This window comes from Zonotrichia leucophrys, chromosome 4, assembly GCF_028769735.1.
Source record: "Zonotrichia leucophrys gambelii isolate GWCS_2022_RI chromosome 4, RI_Zleu_2.0, whole genome shotgun sequence".
NCBI lineage: Eukaryota > Metazoa > Chordata > Aves > Passeriformes > Passerellidae > Zonotrichia > Zonotrichia leucophrys.
In genome coordinates, this window is record NC_088173.1 from 25,708,572 (window position 1) to 25,730,067 (window position 21,496).

Consider the following 21,496-nt stretch of genomic DNA (forward strand, 5'->3'; position numbering starts at 1 on the left):
GACAGTACTGGGCACCTGACACTTACAGAATGATCCACAAATTTCACCTCCACAGATTTCCTCGCTGAGCACTTGGGAGGACACAAAAGAGGAGAGGGGCGTTCATGGATTGACTGCAGGAATAAAACGAGCGGACAACGAAACGCTTGGGAATAAGAACTTCTGGGAGGGACAGGTTAAAGCAACGGGAGGTATGAATTATTCTGGCGATACACCGAGGTATGTTAGCAGCACGGGAGCCACGCCGGGCACCGCTGGGAGCCGGGGGGCTCCGGCAGCTCCTGCCGAGGGCCGGGGTCTCACCGTGGGGCCGGGCCGGGATGGGCGGGCCCCGCCCGGGGAGGTGCCGGGCCGCACTTCCTCAGCGCCGCGGAGCAGCGGCCGAGCATGGCCAAGCGCCGGGAGCCGCTGGAGCGGGAGCTGCTGGCGCTCGGGTAAGGGCACCGCAGGGCCCTGGGGACAGCCGGGGGGCTGGCGGGACGGGAGCTGCGGCTCCGGCTGCTCGGTGTCTGGTGAGTGAGGATGGGGAGGGGACGGCGGGTCTGTCTGAGCGAGGCCCCAGGCGCTCCAGTGCTGTGCCCCGCGCCTCGTCCCGGTAATGGATAGGGGTGAGGGGCTGGCGCAGGGGACCCGGAGAAATAAAGAGTAGTTAGAAAACCGAGAGGACGGGCACACGGTTCGAATGCAGTGGGGAGCCGGTGGCAGGGGTGCACCTTCCCTCGGAGAACCTCTGTGGCCTCGAAGCCATCGCCATGGGACAGAGCCCAGGGTGTGCCGTGCCACTTCCCTGCGTCTCTAGGGAGCACCAAACCCACACCTGCCCTCAGATCCCTGCTCTCCCTGTGCCATCCCTTCCGCTGCCTCCCTGGAGCTGGGCCTGGGCTCTATAGAGCTGCTGTCCTTGCTGGGCCCCGGGAGGCAGCAGGATTCCCAAAGGTGCCCGGCGCATCGGGAGGGACAGAGCGGACAAGTCACAGCCACTGTGACGAGGACACCATGCTCACTGAAAAGCAAAAGCCCGGGAGCGAAAAGGAAGGCTGAAGGTTGCAACAGACCTTGTTCCCTGTCTTACGTGGCTCGACCATTTTTTCTGCCAGTTACATTTGGTTTTTGCAGGAGGAAGGCTTGGGTCCCTTTGTCACCGGCAGCAGTGCCGTGGGCAAGGAGAAACACGGGCAGGAGGAGCAGCACGGGTGGGCACAGGCAGGGTGGGAACAGTGGCAGCAATGCAGAGGGGAGGCAAGGCAGAAGAAAGGCCAGTGATCATTCTGACAAAGCAAAAAGGCTCTGGTGTCAGCTCTGCATTCAAAAAGAACTGATGAAAAAAGTACAGGTGTTTTGCTTCCCGAGTATTTGTGGATTCGGACCAATTCATTGCTTATTTTTGCAGTTCATTCACTTGGTAATTCCAAGCTACTTTGTTGCACTCAGATTTGTTCACTATCTCCACACTGGTGCTACTTTCCCATATTTAAAAGAACCTTTCAATGAAATGCCTGGAAACTGAAGCACCTAACAGGTAGGAAATTCAGTGAAGTCACTTTGCAGTGGTACCCAGAGTAGCCATTTTATACTTTTTCTTTACATCTGTAAGATTATGCTCATCCTAAAACAGAGTCTACAGGGAAGAAGGAAAGAAAAACTAGTTGCAGCTGTTGTAGGAAGCATGGCTCCCAATTACCAGACTTTTACTGATTTCCACAATGTGGTCGGAGTTAATATATGCCAGAAACATTAGCAGCAAGGAGTTCATTCTCATAGACAGTCTTGTAGAAATAGAGCTTAATGTGGTACCTAATGTGGTATCCATAAGAAGGAAAGAGTACAAATTAGAAGGCTACAAATATGCATTTTTAAAGCTGTATCTTCTTTATTTTACTTCCACTTCAATGGAAAACCTAAACTTTTCACCCTTCCACAGAACACTCAGCATCTCCTTCAGGGAAGTGTGTTGAGTTTAATGCATTAAAGTTGAATAAACAATGCCAGATAAAGAATCCCTTCAAATTATTAAACAAGGCCCTTTCTTTTCACCTAGTACTGAAGCCACATTTCTTCCCCCCCTTTTTTTTTTGCTTAAAGATGCAAAAAGAAGCCCTTGTACACCAGACATTCTTATAGCATAATCTGAAAGATCTCTTAATGTAAATACTTTTCCATCCGTGACAAATAAGTGTATCACTCTCCACACCATACAATGAAATTTTCAGTAATCACAAGGGTTTTCCATCCTAAACTTAGCCCCCTTCTCACAGTGCAGAGCTCCCATGACAGGTGATGCAGTGTCCAGCACAACTGAGACTCAGTCCTGGTGAGGAGCATGTGTCCAACAGAGACAATTGTCATTCCAATGAGAGGCAGCTTCAACATTGACATATCTTTGGGGGGGAATTTGAAGCAGTTTATTTTAAAGCTTCTGCTTTCTGGTACAAAAATCAAAGAAGTTGGATAAGGTTTAAAGAAGTGTGAAATGGGAAGGACTTTACTCTTAAGAGAAAAAGCTGAGTACCAGGATATGCTCGTAGTTTACCAGGTTAGCTGCTCAACAGAATGGAAACTTGTCGGGAAAATTCAGATTCAGTCAGCTTCGTTGTATTGACGTGTATATAGGTGGACCTAATGCTTAATGAAGAGGAAGATCAAAAGCAGAACACATTGTTAAAAACTTGTTGCCTCACCCGTTGGCTTTGTCCCTAAATCTACCAAAATGTTTAAAGGGAAACGCTGAAGTTTGCCAAAAGGGACACAAGCACCTTGGCTTAAAAGGAGAAGGAAGCTGACCGAGGGATTCTCCTCTGAAGGGCTCTGTGGTTATTGCTGGAGTCGGTCCCTTTTGCAGTTCCTTTGCTGCTGTGAGAGCCGAGGCGCAGCCAGAGGCAGCAGCGTGGAGCTCCGGGGCTGAGCACTGAGCACGGACTGCGGGGAATTCCGCTGCTGTTTGCGCAAGAGGGGAGAATGTGGAGGATCCCGTCATCCCGGTAATTACAGGCAGCTCTGGCAGCACAGCTCCCATCCCAATACAGCTTCGTCTGGGTGACACTTTGTTTATCAAAAGTGAAAGGCACAGGGCAAGAGAAAGCAAAATTTTGTAGCCTTTTTTTCCTTCTACAGTGCAAACTTAATCTTTGTCACCCCTTGCAGCAGAACTTTTATGCCCTTTCAGGTCTGACAATACCATGACAGGTGATATTTGTAAGGCTGGACAATACATTCCATGCTTAGTTTTAGCAACAGGAGATAAATTGAGCCACAGGCCTAGATCAGGTGATAATAAAATTGTGAAACTGAGGAACATGTTAGGCTGGAACAGGGTAAATGGTCATAAGAATTTTTTTATCTCTATTTTATAATTTTAGGAAGATAAAAATTAAAGTGACTAGAAAGTGGGCCAGATAATGGGTGAAAATCAGAATGAAGGCAGTTAAAAGAAGGGGGAGTGAAAATGGAAGTGAAAAGCAGAAGATGAACTAGTGAAAGTCTACAGTTAGAAGACAAACCTTAAGACTGGATACAATGACGTTATTTCTGCTTATTTCTATTTTAAAATTATTTTCCCCCATATAATGGCCTCCTTGTATTCCAGCAAAGTACTTTACACAGATTTGTGAATTTCAGTGTAACACATTGAAAGGATGTCTATAAATACTAATTTGGTTGACTGACATCTGTAACTTCTGTCTTAGCATTGTTGCCCTTTTGGAGATTCTCTACAGCTCTGTCAACTCATGCGCCATTAAAAACATGGCCAAAACTTCACTTTTAGTGATGTGAGGTACATAGAACCCTTTTGCAATTTTCAGATGATGGGCAATGCTTCTAGGGTGTGATATTAGGAAAAAAAAATTAAAATCCCAAAGTACTAAACTTGACAGATAAGAGCTGGAAGTTGCTGAAATACAGATTGCCAAAAATAGAGAACTAATGAGTCAGTTTTACAGTCATTTTTGGAGCACAGGCGTGTGAAGAACATTGCATCCAGCCAGAGGAGATAAGTCAGTGCTTTCCCAGACACTCCATCGAGCAGTGCTGGGGACTACTGCTTTAACCTAAGAGTGGGAATACATCTTTGAGGTTAGAATATAGTTTCAAAGTGTAAGTAAATTCAGCTCCTTGTGGTAGAAGATATATTTAATTAAATAAAAAAAACCCAAAACAACAAAACATAAAGCTTGCCAGCATCTACCACCACAAAAAAACCCCACAAACAAACAACAAAAAATCCAGTCAAGCAACTGAGGGTAAATAACTGCTGTGTGCACTATGGGAGTGAAGTCCTACTGGGAGCTCATCTTCCCAGTAGCCTGGGTTGTTGTTGCCTTTCAGAGGTGGACAAAGGATAAATTGGACTTGCTGTGTTCCTGCTCGGCTCCTGCAGCTCAGAGAGCCCGAGTGCTTTCCCCCACCACATGGCACCAGCAGTATTGCCCCTGCTGCAGCAGGGAGGGAGCTGCTGGGAAGAGAGCACAGCTCACCCAGCTGAACACCAAGAATCTCCTTCTTGCTTCACAGAAAGGACTTTGAATTGCTTGACTTTTCCACAAAAGCAAGCCAAACATGCACACAGTTTCTGATTCTATCCAGGCTACACCCGCCTGAGAACATCTGATAAGGACACAAAAACCAAGTGTGACCTCTGCCTACTGCATTCATCTGGTAGCTGGGCATACTGCAGAGTTATCACTCCAAACACTTGCACCAAATAGCAGCCCAGAACTTCCAGCTGTGCTCTTTTGGTGCTACTATCTTTCATTTTTGTGAGGAAGAAAAGCAAGTGTTTCTACTGGATGTTACACAATTTGCACATTAAAATGGCTCAGAAGAGAATTATGCAAGTCAGCATTCACCCTTTCATGGATGAGTGTTTGTGTTCCTTGTGTATTCTGTTATTGTTAAAAAGTTTATCCACCTGATGCCAGCTACAAGTTTATTCAGCAGTCCCTATTTACACAGGCAGATTTTTTTTCTTTTTTGCAAAATATCCAGGTGCTTGCTTTGAAAACAGCATTATCATAACTGATAGATGCCATACCTAAGGGCACTGATCTGCAGGAGACACAGAAATGAAGTTTCATTAACATTTTTCATTGGAACAGCTTGGGTTGTTAAAGAATGAATGAACATTTTGAGGATGATGTTCTAACCTGAACAAAGAGTTGCCCACCCCAGACTTTGCTGTAACATATTCCTGATCTTCACTATGGTGTAGGTAGCTCTAGTTGCTGCATTAACTACAGAGAGATCTTCCAAAGAAGATATTTTAGCATAAGTGCATCCTGTTTGGAGGGACAGATCTTCAGGGCAAGGCTGAGTGCTCTGATGGGTTTGGGCATTCTGGGGCACTGGGTGTTTCACTTCCTTCTCCTTCCTGTAAAAGCCATCAGTGAAGTCCTTCCTCTATGCCATCACCAGTGCAGTGTGGCATAAACAATAGGCTGATGTCTGGAAATGGTTTCTTTTTCAAAGGATAGCAAAAGTGGTCTCAGTGGCTGTGCTTGCCCACCCTAAGCCATGCCTTCACTGGCCATTTCAATGAGCAGGAAGGATGGCATGGCCATTCAGCCACACACAGTGACAACACAAGCATGCTTACAGGGATGGGATAAGGAGATTTAATGCCATTTAGGATGAAGTTAAAGTAACAAGAATGGATAAATTATGGCAGCTATAAACTCTGAGCCCAAGATTGCTAGTCAAATTGTGGAAATGGAACCCCAAAAAGTTGGCCACACTTTTTTTTTTTATTAATAGAAGAAATGAAATTATTAGAAAAGAGAAACTTCCCAGAAGTATATATAAATACCAGGAGGGTGTACAAGGCCAAGGGCAGCCAGAAGTGGGGTTGAAGCAAGGAAAGAATTTCATCTATCTTTCTTCTTGTGTTTCTCAGAGAAATCTCAATCAAGAACCTCAGGCAATTTTTACACTACTGATGGCTTTCAGTCTGAAAGGTGTCAAAGTACAGAGCAGATTTCTGGACTTGTTTTGTAGTGAATACAAGACTCTGTAAAGGTGACTTTTGGAGGCACCTTCAGAAACATCCCGATTATCCAACGTTATCCAGCATGTTCAAAACCAAAGATTTAAGACAATTCACCTTATAAAGGACTTTTAGGGTCTTCAAGGAGATGGATGTTTGTAAAGCATTTTAATTTCCTTTATGTCTCGTTTTAAGACAGCAGGAAGGTTGATACAGTATTGTGTTTTGTATCAACTGTTTCCTGCCCCAGTGTAACTCAGAAGACAACCTAAACTTCACCTGAAGGTGGTCTGCCTTTTACAGTTTTGCCAAATGAGGCATAAATCCCATCTTGAATTGCTTGCCAATTTCAAAGAACTGCTTGAAAGTCTTTTTTCTGAGACAGATAAATAGAAGGATTCTCCCTGTGAAAAATACTTAAATTTACCTGAAGTATACCTAGTAGTGTCTAATCACAGGACGTTGGGGATTAGTTTTGCTAGAGGAAAAAAAATTGGATTGGATTTGACAACTGCTCTCAATTTTCCAAATTACTTGTACTGTCAGCTCAGGCTTGATTGTGAGAGCAGACTGTATAGGTGAGTATTTGTTTACCTTCCTGGTGGTATGTCATGCAAGTTCTAAAATTTCTTCAGCATTTTAATATTTTACCTGTGTTTATGCAATTGGAACAAAGTTTATGTGACTATTTTCACAGTGGAATATCAAAGTAACCTGATCAAACCATCTATCACAGTCAGGAAGAGTAAAACCCCAAAACTACATGTAGCAGTCCCTTTGACACCAAGATCTGCAATACTGTCTCCCATCCACTTCTATTTTTTGAGCTGAAGAAGAGGAACATAGTAACATTTGAGGGACTTTTGTCTGAGACAGCATATTTAGGCATGAAACTGCTACAGCCTTGTCAGCAAAGTTTTAAAAGTGTGCTTTCAAACAACATTATTTCCCCAATTAAGGGGTTTATTGTTGGTTTCTGGTTTGTTTATGTAATTTTTTTTTTTGCATAGCAGTAACATTTCATTAGTCACTGGTCTTTTATGTGTAAAGAGAGTGTGAATTTAAACACAGCATTTTTTAAACTTAACTGACTTCTCTTTCAAAAGTTTAGTAAAGGGGTGTTTTTTGGAAATAAGGTAACAGCACAGTTATGAGCAACATCAAACTAAATCTGCTTCCTTCCTGACAATGACCACTCACAGATTTTCTCAGCATCTGCTTCTTTTGCACTGAAGTTAGCCAAACAGTGTGAGGAAATCCCACCCAAAACACAGTGCTGCATTCTCAGCTGCAGGTCTGGCCATGCTGGGACCATCCTGCCACACCAGGAATGACCTGACCTTTGCCTGTTCCTTCCTTGGGCAGTTAATCCCAAAGTGGATTTTGGCTAACAGGTGTTCCAGAGGATGACACTTTGACTCTTTAAATATTCATTATTTTATTCTACTGTGTAGATGGACCACATTCTAGAGCCAAAGCAGCAATGCCCTGCCTGTATTGAGTTTCACATGGATCTTCTCTTCCTCTGGGTTAACAGCCTGGAGTCTCTCATAAAGCAATTCATCAGCCAGCTGGCCTTTCAAATAGGCAGCCGTCCAAATCCAGAGCTAAAGCTTTGTGTGAGGTGCCAAGTTTGGTGGAAATTTGGGATGAACAGCTAAGGAGAAAGAGGATACAGTTACACCTGGTTTCATTTCTAAGACTGCCAGGTTACAAGCTGTGGAAAGTGCTGCCATGGCACTAATGCTTTCAGGGGAACTGTTTCTTTGGCTGAAGCAGTGACAGGCTTTGCTCCCAATGCTGCAGGCATTTAAAAGGAAGGGAAAGGTGACACGGCACCACTCCATACACAGCAAGGGAAGCTTGCTCCCAGCAGAGCCTTGGGTGTGTTATCCCTCCCTCTTTCTGCTCCAGAGGCTCGTGTGTGTGCATGGCTATGGTTCTTATCACATGCCTTGCAGCATTTCAGCTCCAACCTTTTACAGCTCCAGCTTTTTGTGCTCAGTCTCAGGCTCATTTCTAGTGAGATCCTTGTCTCTTGTTGAAAATTGGGTGTTTCCATTGTGGAACATTCTGAATGGAAACCTATAAACTACACTTCCTGGACTTCTTTGCAGGGCTTTCTCCCTGTGAAGTCCTTTCAAAACTTTTGATATAAAAATGAAGTTTATTTTCACTGAAGATAAATTGAAACAGTGTTTAAATGTTTTCTTTTGTTGCTCAGCTCACAGGTGGCCAAGAGGCAACAATGGCAAGCTATCTTAATTTTCACTGAAATTTTGTCAGTTAATTTTGTTCCCTTTAATTCTAAGCTTAGACAAGCACGTTTAATTGCAGTTCTTGGCAGAGAAGACACGTTGAAGGAAATACAGAATTTATGAGGAGTTTAGGCACTGCCTGTTTGCCCAGAAGGGGATGTGTACCAAAGAACATACATATGTCAGGAAGTGCAGCTTCTGAAAATAGACAAAGGATCCTCTATACCCCCCAAAGCTGCTTTCACCTTATCAGCACAGACCTGGGTAATCTGTTGCTCATGCAAGCAGAACTGGCAGGGTTTTTAGATCCAGCAAAACACTCAGCTGTTTGTACACAACTTTGTATTAAGGAAAAATAGTTTTTTGACTGTGTCAAAAGATGCCCACTGCAAGAGGCACAGATCTGTGTAAACTGCGAGTGCCTGCGAGGAGGGTGACAACTCAAAATTGTAGAGGAAGGACTGCAATTAACACAGCCTTTTCTAACCCTGCTCCAAAAAGCAGCAGCAGAGTGAAGGGTGCTGTATCCCCTTGTGTCCCCCCAGGTGGTACCATGACAATCTCACCCGGCACGCGGCAGAAGCACTGCTGCTCTCCAACGGGCAGGATGGGAGCTATCTTCTGAGGAAGAGCAATGAAAGGGAAGATCTGTACTCCCTCTCTGTAAGGTAGGCTATGGACAGGGTGAACTAATCTAATGCTGCACTTACTTCCACGTTTGAATGTCCCATGCATTACAGGTTTTTCTTTTTCCCTAGGGCTTAAACTATTTTGAAATATATTCCTTTTGGTGTAATCCCACTGAATGACATTTTGCAAGAGGAAAAAAAAATGGATTGGATTTGACAGCTGCTCTCATTTTTCCAAATTATGAATTAATCTTATTGATACAAAACATAATTCTATAGAATGGCTGTAAATTTTCAGTCTGCATGATAAAAATCCGCATGTCATTTAAAAGAGCTTAAGAAACAGCTGGTGGGAATAGAAAAGTTTTATGATGAGGACAGCAGCAAACACTTAACAGGTGCTAATCTTACTAGTTTCTGAATCTCTGTATAGGAACCATCACCTCTGAAGGATGATCCAGGGTTTGGCTGTTTTACTCCTCTGTTCTGTGCTAAGGTTCAGTCTTAGCCAGGTCTGGGTGATTAAATTGAATAGCACCTTGAAGGGCCTTGAAGTCAATTACAGCAGTTTAGGACACAACTGTTCAGGATACAGCCAAAGCAGAGGAAGCCTGGCCTGGTTACTTCACTATGGAATCACATTTAAAGAGTCTCCTAGAAGGAGAGAAGCCACAGCATTTTATTGAGGAAACCTAAGGACACATGCATGAGACACACAAGGTACTCCCTGCACATTGGCTGGTTAGAGGTAACCAGCCCTAAAAACATGTGTAATCTTTGGCAATTGTGTGATAAAAACAGCCTCTAGACCAAAATTTTAAACTGGTGCATGCAGGCTGATTCCTGCTGCAAACTGAGCCTCTGAACAATTCATGACCACCACTCAGCTGAATCACAGTAACTTTCTAAAGTCACTTTGATCAGTGTAATGCTGCTGGTTATTTCCACCCCTGACAGGGGCACAGCATGTGCCCTTGAGATTGTGGCTTTCTGCATATTCAGTACCAGGAGCTGTTACAATCTGGAAGAGCAGTTGCTTGGGAGCTGAGGCAAGTCTGATTTGCACATACCCTGTTCCCCAGGAAAGGCAACAATGAGGTCTTTGACCCACTTCTGACAGAAGATCTAGGAGCAAGTGTGCCTATACACACACTGTTGAAATTATTTCCACTATAGGCAGCCGTTTATACAAAGGGTGCCCTACAGATCTGCAGGTGATGTTACAAAATGAGTATTCAGACTAGCAATGACTGAATTCAGTGCAAGTGTTGCCAAAAAGAACAGTGGCATTTATAATCAATAGCTTTCCTTAAAAAAAATAATAATTTTAAGTAAATAATTGTTTTTCTGGTTAATATATTTTTTTTTACTTTAAAATATTAAGCATTATTTGAGGTAGCTACCTCAGCTAATTAAAAATATATATATATATGTATCTTGAAGGTAGTTTTAAAGGGCATTCAGGAAACAACTTATTGTAATAAACCAAAATTTAAATAGTTCTTTTAACAGGAAACACAAGTGCTAATTAATGAAAATAAATTTGCTGCTTGACTAGATTCTAGCCTTAGAAGACCTACAAAAGTCTGTTTCAGGTCCATTCCAATCTCTTGTTCAGCTCTTCATATAGTGAGAATTACTCACTGCATTACCATGTGAACTGAATAGCCCAGTCTGAAGTTTGGTCTTTTATTCTGTTCTGCTAGTTTCTCTTGTTACATCTCCTGTGAATACTGATTTTGATTTTAAAATGTTTTTCAACTTTTCTACTGGTTAACGTTAGGTCTTCTTTCAGTTTTTTGACTAATATTAAAAGTTAATAGTAGAATAAGTAATTCAGTTTTTTTCTGATACATTTCTGTAGAAAAGATAACTTCAGCAATTCTAGCTGTCCTTTTCCTTCTGTCCTGAAATATCTTCTGTAGCTTTTACTTTATTTTCTGCCTCAGCCTCACAAGGAACTTTGGTCATGATTATAGCTTGGGGTTTTTCAAGGAAAAACTGCTTAGCCATCCCTTGAGGTTTTTATTGACAGCTGTAGGAAGAGAGATCACTTATTCCCTGAAATCCCCTCCCCCCATTTGAAAGGGAAGTAGGAAGCAGAGTAGAATTTGCTCTCATTGCAACATTGTCTTGAGAAATTAAACAAAAAGATGGAAATGCCTGTAATTGCAGCAGAGTCACAGCAGCTCTCCCCTGGCATTGAGCATTTGCACTTGGCTTGTTGTGCCTCAGCTTACTGTAGCACAAAACATGTGGGAGGCCCACAGAGGCCTTCTTCTGTTTTCTACAGTACCATAAATACTGCTCAAAGATAAATCTTTAAATACCAGTTTGAAACCATAATCTTCTTTGGAAGTGGCAATGAACAATGAAAGAGATGCTATAATTAATTTTCTTCACCACACTTTTCCGGTATATTTGCTGTGTAAGTTTTTGCTCAGACAGTTTGCATTGGGTGCTAGTAACATTAACAAAAGTCTCTTTTCCACTGGAGAAATACTTGCAATAAGTGCTTCACTGTCCTTTGAAGTCAAAACAATTGCCTACCCAGGAAGTGAGACCTTGCACACTTCTCTAAATGCCATCAGGTTTCATAAACAAAAGCTGTCACTTCCCTTAGAGAACAAGGACCCAGGTTCATGTTTGTCAGTGCCCATCCTAGTGGAACCAATCATCCAAATACAGAGACAAAGCAAACAACTGCTAAAGCCTTAGGTATTTAAAATTAGGTTATTAAACCTGTTTGGGTGCAAAACAGAGACAGCCTGTTTTTCAAAGGGAAACAGAAGACATTTTCAGTGAGATTGGGATGCTGCTTGAAGAGCAAGACACATACTGAGTACACCCTCAAGGCTGAAGCCCAGTAAGTGAAAGGATTTAGGCAGAAGGCTTGAAATCTCTCTTGTGAGTCTTTTTGTTGATGCAAGAGTTAAATTGACCCGCTTGGCCTTTCTAGGCTGTGATCATCTCATATCTCTAAGTCAGCAACTACAATCTGTGTTGAGTGAGACAGTAATGGCAGTAGTATCACTACTAGGACAGTGATTGGCAGCCTGTGACCTGGGGCCCTGCAGTGAAAGATGCTATTTAAGGATTTTATCTGCAAAATGCCTTTGGCATTTATGTCTTGACAAATCTTCCTCTTTTATTTTAGGGGTAAAGACTCTGTGAAACACTTCCATGTTGAGCACACAGGAACTTCATTCAAATTTGGTTTTAATGAATTTTCTAGCTTGAAAGAATTGGTCATGCACTTTGCAAACCAGCCTTTAATTGGAAGTGAAACAGGTAAGGAGAGCCATATTGTGTGTGTGAACACATTTGTAGCCATGCTTCACAAAGATCTAACTAAAAGGATCTTTTCTGTTGTGCTAGCAAATAGATCTTCTCCTAAAGTGTTCATAAATTCACATTTGTATTTGTATCTAAATCAATTCCCCTTAAAAAAGTCTTTCAAGTTCTTTGAAGATAAACCACACATAAGCTTATTGGGCTTTTGCTAACCAGGGCTGTGAGCTCCTTTCAGTTTCTCAGAGGAAGGAGGATTTCAAAATATCAGGAGGAGTAGAACATTCTCAAAACCAGCAAAACCAAAGCACAGTGATAGTGAGGAAATAAATATTCATCTATGAACTTGAAATCCCCCAATAAAATAAATAGAAAAGTGACTTGAAATGGTTTCATCTCACAATTGTTTGTCCAAGGAAGGAGCCTACAGTGTTATGCTCCTCCTTTCTGTAGGGAATGTGTTTTTAACCAGCTCTCCTGTCCTGCCTGCAATGCCATCACCATGCTGATGCCATCTGCCATCACAGTGATTTTTCTTGCTTTTAAGAGGAGAGAGAAAACCACAGGTTTCTTTAACAACCAGTGTTCTGGCTGAATTAAAGGGTCAAAATATTAAACTTGATTCCTACAAGAATTGAACGCCATCAGGCTAGAATCCCTGGAGAAACAAAGTGGATATTATCATGGCAATGTCAGTTTTATGGTTAGCTTCGAGTGTAAGCGATGAAGAGACGTCAGTACAAGTTAATGCCAAAACTTCAGTTAAACCAAGTTAATGTCAAACCTTGTCCTCTGTGGCAAGGGTATGCAAATAACTCAGAGCAGTGCTAATGATGTATGCAAGAGCCCAGTTAAATCATAGCTGGCACATGCAATAACTGCAACTTGTCACACACTAAATCTGCACCAGTACTCTGCTAACCCAAACATTAAATTCAAGGGCTCCTTTGCCAATTTCTCCCCTCAAGAAAAATGCTACATTCTACACTCAATATAGCACTTGTATCTTTCAAAACACTCTTTTTAAATTGCTTTCAAGAGTGGTTCAAACACAGAGCTCCCACATGTATGATCTGTGCCAGTGAGCTATTTTTCCTGGGAAATCAAGCATGCACCCACAGGCCTAGCCCTGTAAAGATTTCAGATGACATAAAACTTGTATTTCCCCATTCCTCACTCCTTCACTGCATGTGTAACAGACACTAATAAGCAAGACATTGGTTTTATCTGATCTCTATGGATGAGATTAACACTTGCTGCCATAAGGTTTCCTAATCAGATTCTACTGGCTCTGTGAAACCTCTAAGCCAGATGTGCTACAAAATTAAAAAAAAAAAATTGGATATCTTATCAAGAAACCTTCCGCCTTAAAATACCATGGAAAACAGTAGAGGAGAAGAGAGAATTAACACTCAGGCACTAGTCCTTCAGATACAGGTGTCAAATTTCTCGTGGGTCATAACCATGTTTTGTCAAAAATGGGGTAGGGGCTCATCAGAATCAACTCCAATCCAAGCATCAGCAGTTGCAGACGTGGCAGAATAATCTTGCTACAGTGCAGCTGTTGCTAGATCTTGTGTATAAGTACCAGATTATTCTGTACAATTGTCTTTGTGGAGGAAAAGAAATAATCCACAGAGAAAAATATTGTATAAAATGTTATATTAGTCCTTCTATTTCTGCAATGTAGCTTTTTATCCATGTGATAATAACATCCATCTGGATAATAATATCCAGATGATGATACCCTGATTCTGTGCAACAGCTCAGGAGTAGTTTCTCTGGAACGGTGATGGAGCTGTTCTCAATTTTATTTTAAATGGTAAAGTGTAATTTTTCTGCAAGGCCAAATAGAAATAAACTAATATTGACTTTCCACCTACAGCAAGTTGAAAAGATCCCATTTGCATACACCCCCTGTGCCTGTGAACAGATTTCAGCTGGTTACTTCAAATACAATTTTTCCACTTCTGTTTTTAGCCCCTCCCATTACAGAATACTTTTAAGTTACTCATACATCTGTAGGTTTCAAGTCCAAGTTGCTTCCCGTTCTAGCATCCCTCTTCTTTAAGAGCTGCAATATCAGCATAAAATGCAAATGGAGCAGCATTTGGAATACTGTGACATTATTTTTAAAGAATGGAGTTAGATGGTGGAGCAGTTACTATTTCAAGGATGTTCTTGAAAAGTACAATAGTACTATTGTACTAAAAGTACAAAAATACTATTTTGAAAAGTACAATGCATTCACTATTGAGAATGCAGATTTTTTTCAGGGAACATGCAATAAACATGACCCTACTTGGAGAAAAAGAAGAATGGCTATAATGAAAAGATTACCTGGGAAGAGCTGTGGTAAGAACAGTTGACATGGGTTTGCTGTTAGGAAGTCTGTAGCCAAAGCTCTGACAGATTAGGTGATTTAAGCACCAGCTCGTGGCATGTTGGCAAACCCCATGACTCCTGTGCCTCCTGTCTAGTTCAGCATCCTGCCCACCCTCCATGCCAGCCTCTGGGGCAGGAAAGCAACTTGAAAAGTCAAGAGATTTCATGCAAGCATTTGCAAGGGTAAAGGTTTGAGAAGGTACCATCTATTTACAGTTTTCACAGCTGCCTTTTTAATTTTAGGAGAAGGTGGAATAAACCATTCCTCAGAGATGTAGCTACTGACAAGTTATTTTCTAAGCTGGACTTGCCAGATGGATGACTCCTGCTCTTTTCTGTCCAGGAACTTTAATTGTGTTGAAGCATCCCTACCCACGGCAAGTGGAGGAGCCCTCCATTTATGAGTCTGTGCGAGTTCACACTGCAATGCAGACAGGAAGGACAGAAAGTGACCTTGTCCCAAATGCTCCCTCAGTAAGTTGTGTTCTGGTGGGAGGGGTGCTTCTGGCCTGAGCCTAGCATGGTTGTTGGAGTGAGATATGGAGTAAGGCTGGTTATTAATCCCTCTGTGGGTTTGTAAATACAGGTAGTCTCTGCCAAACAAGGCAAAGCAAATACAGACTTGCTCAGTACAGGCCCATGGCAAATAAAGGCTTTTATAATTGTTGTCAATACTGTCCCTGGAAAAACCTGGGTGAGTCTGACTATCCAAACAAAGAATCTGTGAAAGATTTTCATTCTCACATTATCTTTTAGAATAATTTATTTAGAATAATCATTATTAAAATTATCGTGAATTTTTAAAAAATGCATACAAAAAAAAAATCATCATATACATTTGGGCCAACTATTTTGACATTTGAGACTCACTTGAACAGCAGTTGGAGTCTCTACATCTCTTGTAACTCCTGTCTAAGTGAGACAGGTGATTTCTCCAAAACAGTTTGCTCTGAGCAGAGAGGAAAGTATTTTAATTATATACTGTATTTTTGGGGGAAGAGGAAGAATTATGTTAATATGGGTTAATGAAGTTGCAAGAAGAACCACTTCTGATGTGTCTCACAACCAACCCTTCATCACCAAGTTACACTTTAACCTCCAAAGAAGCTTGATTTCTGCACACCACCAATAATAAGGTAACATTTTTTCCAAGAACAAGCAGTAACTTGGCAATATTTTGATTTTCAGAGATCTCACAGCCAGTTCCCTACAGAGAATTTCAGTATCTAAGAAGTGATGAGGTCCAAGTGTCACTCATGATGCCAGAGAAACAGTTCAAACCCCAATTTTTCCAAAAGCACATTGAATATAACAGATTTTTCCTGTCCAGTGTGGGCCTGGTTGAGAGAAGAGAGCAGCTCAGTGAAACAGCACTTTCCCCTGGCTGCATTTGAGGAGCCTTTCCTGGGGATAATTCCATGGTCAGTTAAACCCCATGTGCTCCTGGTCACACACCTCCAGGACAGCCATCCAGCCTCACTAAATGAAGAGTAACTGAGCTGTTGTGGTGTGTTGGGCTGAGAAGGGCAGGGCAGGAGCTCCCTGGGGCAGCCTGGGGGCTGCTCCAGAGCCAGCACTGCTCCGTGTTCACCCTAGGACAGCTGGATCAGCCCAGGGGCAGCACTGAAGTGAGGGCAAGGGGCTCTGGGGAGTTTCCCAAAGACCTGATGCATCTTCCCAGTGTTGGCAAAGGGGGGGATGTGGGACATGGAAGCAGAGCTCAGCCTCTAACCACAATCCCTTTCTTTCTTTCTTACTTCACAGCTCGGTACCAAAGAAGGATATTTGATAAAACAAGGCAAAATAGTCAAGGTAAGGAAAACTTACTTGTTGCTTCCACCCTGCGATCACCCACAGAAGCTAAAGACAGCATGGAGCTGAAAGTGCTCCACCTGTATTTCCCTGCAGAGAGGAACAATTTGTGTTTTGAGCAACAACAAAGCACAGCTGTAAACCAGGGCAAGCCAGCAGCTTTGAAAGTTTTTCTTTCCCCAAGAAGTTTTAGACTAAACTCTCCCAAAGCAGTTACCATTCGTTCTTGATCTTTCAGAACTGGAAAACAAGGTGGTTTACACTGCATAGGAATGAACTGAAGTACTTCAAAGACCAGACAGTAAGTAGCAAACAACAATTCCACCTTTTAAACATCTACACAGGCAGCTGCAGCCTCCTTGTCTCTCTGGTTTCTCACATCTGTATCACAGCTTTCCAAGCTAAAGCTTCCCAAACTGTCAGAGGGGTCAAACCTGTCAAGTAAAGTCAGTTTTGCTGATGACTTCAACAAGAGAAATTAAGTTTTATGTTTACTGTGCTCTGCCAGTCTTAGCTACTGGATAGAGTTTACAGGGATTTTTTGCAAAGAATCATGGAATAGTTTGGGTTGGAAGGAACCTCAAAGATCTTCTTCTTCCAAGCTCTCCACCTTCCACTAGACCAGGCTGCTCCAAGCCCTGCCTAACCTGGCCTAGAATACATTTTTGTTTTGCTTTGTAAAGTGGATTTTAAGCTACCAGCACAACACAACCTTTATTTGTAGCTCAGACAAATAAACTATTTTAGCAGCATGCTCTCAACCTGACAGAGAGCATGCTGCTAAAATAGTTCTGAAAATACTGGTAGTATCCTTTGCTTTCTTTGATTTCATCCTCTTATTTCAAGTGGTCTCACAGGATACATGAAAAACTATTCATTTAAAAATTCCTTCTGACAAAGATTAATCTGCAGCATCCTTACAGTTGCTGCTCCATTTCTATCTTGATCTGAGTAAAGATAAGAAACACAGCTGGAGTTTCTTTGCCCTTACAATGCCTCTGTTTGAAGTTCCTTCATAAACACATGCACACTGTTCACCTCTGCCAAGCCCCATTTCAAGCATCTAACAGATTTTTACACAAGAGCCTTCTCTCACCAAACATTACCATTTCTAAACAGTTATGTTTTTGCAGGGCTTTCCACCAGTTTTCATTTCAGTTCAAGACAACTTGAGTTAAGTTTGCAGGATAGCATTTCAAAAAGCAGCACTCCATTAGTGACTTATCAGGCAAGAAGAACTCCTGTGTTTGTCAGGACTACAATCTCCTTCCAGGCAGCAGTTCCAGTGTCTCCTGGCACTCCTGTTGTTGCTGTGGGGTTGCAGGGACCTGCAGATGGGCAGCTTGCAGCTAACCCTGGGATAGCTTTTGGTATCACACCACAGCCCAAGGGGCTTTCTTCTGATATAGGGTGTTACTAACAGCCCCTGAGTCTGCAAAAATATTAAGGGAAGATGAGAGAGCAACAGACACCTCCATACACCTGATGAAGGACCATGAAAACAGCTAACGGTGTTTGGGCAGAAAACAATTCAGCTGTCTCTTCTGAGGCCTTAATGTGAGGCTGAAACAAATGGAGGAAGAGCTCTCACACTTAGGGAGAATGAAACTCCTGAGGGAGATGGGTTGCTGTTATACACAATCCCTGCACCTGAGCTCCCCCAAAGAAACTTTTACACACACATATATGTATATGTGTGTGTGCGTGTGTGTGTGTGCACATGCTTCTCAGGCAGCCAAACCTATCACTTCTGCTGCAAGCACTACTTTGGCTTTACTTCTACATTTGTCCTGACCCAGCTTCATCCATTTAAGGCACTTAGGAATTAATTCAATCTCCAACAGCTGGCTGGTCTGATAGCCCCCCCCCCCACATACCCACACCTTTGTCTCTGTAAACCTTGGCTGAAAGTGGTGCCAGGTTTGCTGCTGTGTCAGTCACATTACAAGGCATCAGCCAAACCCTCAGCAGCTCCATGTAGCTCAGACATTCAAAGATCTCCTCTGTTGCTTGTCCAGATGTGAACAGCCCTGCATTTTTTGTATTAAGCTCACTTTGTGTCATACCACTGATGTTATGCTTGCTAGTTTGTGCTTATAGTGTTACAGCCATTGTAACTATGCCTGGAAAAACCTGTAGAGGTGCCTGTAAAACTCTAGATGCACTGAAGATGAACTGAGATAACCTTATCTTCTGTTTTCATGTGTCCACATTTTAAAACATTTTCTCTTCAAGGCTACAGAACCAATTCGAGCACTTGACTTAACTGAATGCTCAGCTGTGCAATTTGACTATTCCCAGGAAAGAGTCAATTGTTTCTGGTAGGTTGCAGGATTTTCTCCATGTTGCTGGGAAGTTCAAAGGGAATTTTGAAATATAAACAATGTGTGTTTCTGAAAGGTCCTTTGGTGGTTGTGACCCTGCTCATCCTCTAACTCATAAGTCTCTTTCTGTCAGACAATCTCTGTCAGTCCTGCATGGCTTTGCCAAATTACTCCTGGCAAAAGGTGGGCCCATGTGTAGTGGGCATTTCTAATTCTGTGAGCATCTATAATCATCACCTAGACTCATGGATGTTGGGGTCAGACACTGATACAGGTGACATGGTGACCTCTTCTGTGCCCAAATGTGGCTCTTTTATCCTTAGAAGGGTCCTTGTCCTTAAGGACCCTGGGCTGTAAAAGGCTGTCACCCATTCTTGGTTAATCTCCCTCCTGGTGGCTGAAGGGGAGCTCAGCCTCCCTGTCCTGCTCTGTCTCAGCAACTGCTGGCACAGGCCAGCTGGGCTCAGTTTTGGGGAGAACTGCCAGTTGTCCTAGCAACTTAAGAAAGCTTTGTTTGCTTGCAGTTTAGTGTTCCCACTGAGGACATACTACCTGTGTGCAAAAACGGGGATAGAAGCTGATGAGTGGATTAAAATCCTGCGGTGGAAGCTGGTAAGGTGATGTGTGTTGCTACTGCCAGCACAGCCCCCCAGGACTGGGGCACCCAAGGGCTACAGCTCGCAGCACCTCCAACAAGGGAGAACTTGCTCTGGCTGCCAGGCCAGCTAGATTGGAATATGCATTTTCACATAATCACAGAATCAATTAGGTTGGAAAGGACCTCTGAGGTCATCAAGTCCAACCTGTGATCAGTCACAGCCTTGTCAACTAGACACTGTGGCATTGTCATAGCCACACCCTGTCTTTTCTTAAGCACCTCCAGGGATGGTGACTCCACTACCTCCCTGGGCAGCTCATTCCAATGTCTAACAACCCCTTCTGTGAAGAAATTCCTCCTGATGTCCAGTCTAAACCTCCCCTGGCACAGCTTGAGGCTGTGTCCTCTCATCCTGTCACTGGTTGCCTGGGAGAAGAGACCAACCCCCAGCTGGCTCTCCCCTCCTTTCAGGGAGCGATAAGGTCACCCAGAACCTCCTCTTCCCCAGGCTAAACACCCTCAGCTCCATCAGCTGCTCCTCATAGGACTTATGAGCTAGCCCCTTCCCCTCCACTGCCCTTTTCTGCAATCAGGCACCTTCCTGAACTGAGGCGCCCAAAGCTGGACACAGCAGTCGAGGTGTGGCCTCATCAGTGCCACGCACAGGGGCATAATGTATCTCTCTGCAAACACACTTCAGCATTTTTGGGATGCACTTTTACAGGCACACTCATTTGTAAGAAAAAATTACTTCCATCTCTAAGAATGTCATTATGTGTGCTTGGTAAACAATGCTGATCATCAGCCCAGACTGCGTGTCCTGGGTCATGATGGCAGGAATGAGGAGACCATGTAAAGGCTTGAAAGCACTACTTCCTATAAAACTTGCAGGAATTGGGTGGGTTGTACTCACCCCCATGCACACAGCCAAGCAGTAATTAATGGGCTGTGTTTCTGTTGCAGTCACAGATACGGAAGCAGCTGGAGGAGCGCAGCGCCACCCTCAGTTCCTAGCGCTGTGCCAGCGCTCCTGCTCCGCGGGCAGGAATTGCCTCTCTCCAAGGGAAGGCGTTGCTTACCAGAGCGCAGCCTCAGGTCTGCAGTGCTGTCTGTGCCCCTCACAGAGGTCACCCAGCGCTGCACACACGGGATCCTGCAGCTCTGGCTGCTCTGGGGCTGCCGAGTCACGCGTGGGGATGGTTGCAGAGCCAGAGTGTGGGTTTGGTGTATGCCTGTAATGCATACACTTAATTCAAACTCCTGCCACCTAATCACAGAAGTGGGCACTGTTCAAAACTTCTGGGTTTATTCAAAGCACTCATTAATTTATTACAAGCTGCATCACAACTAAGCACCGGTATCATATTCTGTAACCTTGAACCTTTTATTTAAAACAGGTCCTTTCTGGAAACATTAAATATCTTTTTATTACCTGTTTAGGCTTTAAACCAAAAGAAAAATGACAGAATTACATTTTGTAAATAGTATCTATATTGCAATCCAGAGAGTAATATTTCAAGGGCCTTTTCAAAGTGACAGATGTCAAACAAACTTTTATATGGTTTAGCTTTATTCCACAGTGATGGCTACAAGGGAATGTTTGTTTCAAACAGCACCTGTAGGTAATGGTGAGCAGCATCATGTAAGCACAGCTGTATACAAACCAGGGTTCTGAGAAACCATAGGACACACACTGAACAGCGTTGTGGCTCACTAGAGAGACAAGAAGTGAAACCCCATGATGTTAGTGCTGTACTCTAAATAGGTGTTACATTCTGGAAGCAAAGTTTGACACACTGGAGAGGCTCAAGACCAGACTGACCCAGCTGCAAGATCCCCTGAGCAATTCTGTGCCTCCTCGAGGGCTGGCAAAGAGAGGGGACCCTCTCTCCCTGCATAGCAATCAAATTTGTGCTGAAACAGCATCTGCAAACCTCTCCTGCTATGCAACACTGCAGTCTGTTTGGTATTGATCATGCAGAAGGTGTTTGATAATTGCCTTTGCTGGGAGAAGAGCACAGAAGAGGAAGGCAAAAGCACATTGGAAGAAGAAAGAAAATCTAAATTAGGACATATAAATAGCATTTTATTTCAACTTAGAAATTCAAAGTATTTGTAAATATCTTTATACAGACTGTTTTCTGAATAAAATGTCATTATAAAACTACCACAGGTCTTTTATATTCCTGCACTGTATTGCTAAAGCTTTGTCCTCCTTTTTC

General features: G+C 43.0%; 1 protein-coding gene across 1 annotated transcript; it reads left to right on the plus strand.

The window, feature by feature from the left end:
- The first annotated feature begins 354 nt into the window (after positions 1-354).
- Positions 355-21,440, plus strand: DAPP1 (dual adaptor of phosphotyrosine and 3-phosphoinositides 1). Its single transcript, XM_064710879.1, has 9 exons — positions 355-434; positions 8,781-8,903; positions 12,022-12,155; positions 14,884-15,014; positions 16,305-16,352; positions 16,591-16,653; positions 18,588-18,673; positions 19,201-19,288; positions 20,238-21,440. Exons 1-9 carry the CDS (start codon positions 388-390, stop codon positions 20,286-20,288), a joined length of 771 nt encoding a protein of 256 aa, XP_064566949.1. The 5' UTR covers positions 355-387; the 3' UTR covers positions 20,289-21,440.
- The last annotated feature ends 56 nt before the right edge of the window (positions 21,441-21,496 follow it).

Bases quoted from the DNA above. Each gene is read 5' to 3' on its own strand.
- DAPP1 (XM_064710879.1), top strand. From the start codon at position 388: ATGGCCAAGCGCCGGGAGCCGCTGGAGCGGGAGCTGCTGGCGCTCGG. The intron at 435-8,780 runs GTAAGGGCACCG...GTGTCCCCCCAG, and splicing joins CGGGAGCTGCTGGCGCTCGG to GTGGTACCATGACAATCTCA. The intron at 18,674-19,200 runs GTAGGTTGCAGG...GTTTGCTTGCAG, and splicing joins GAAAGAGTCAATTGTTTCTG to TTTAGTGTTCCCACTGAGGA.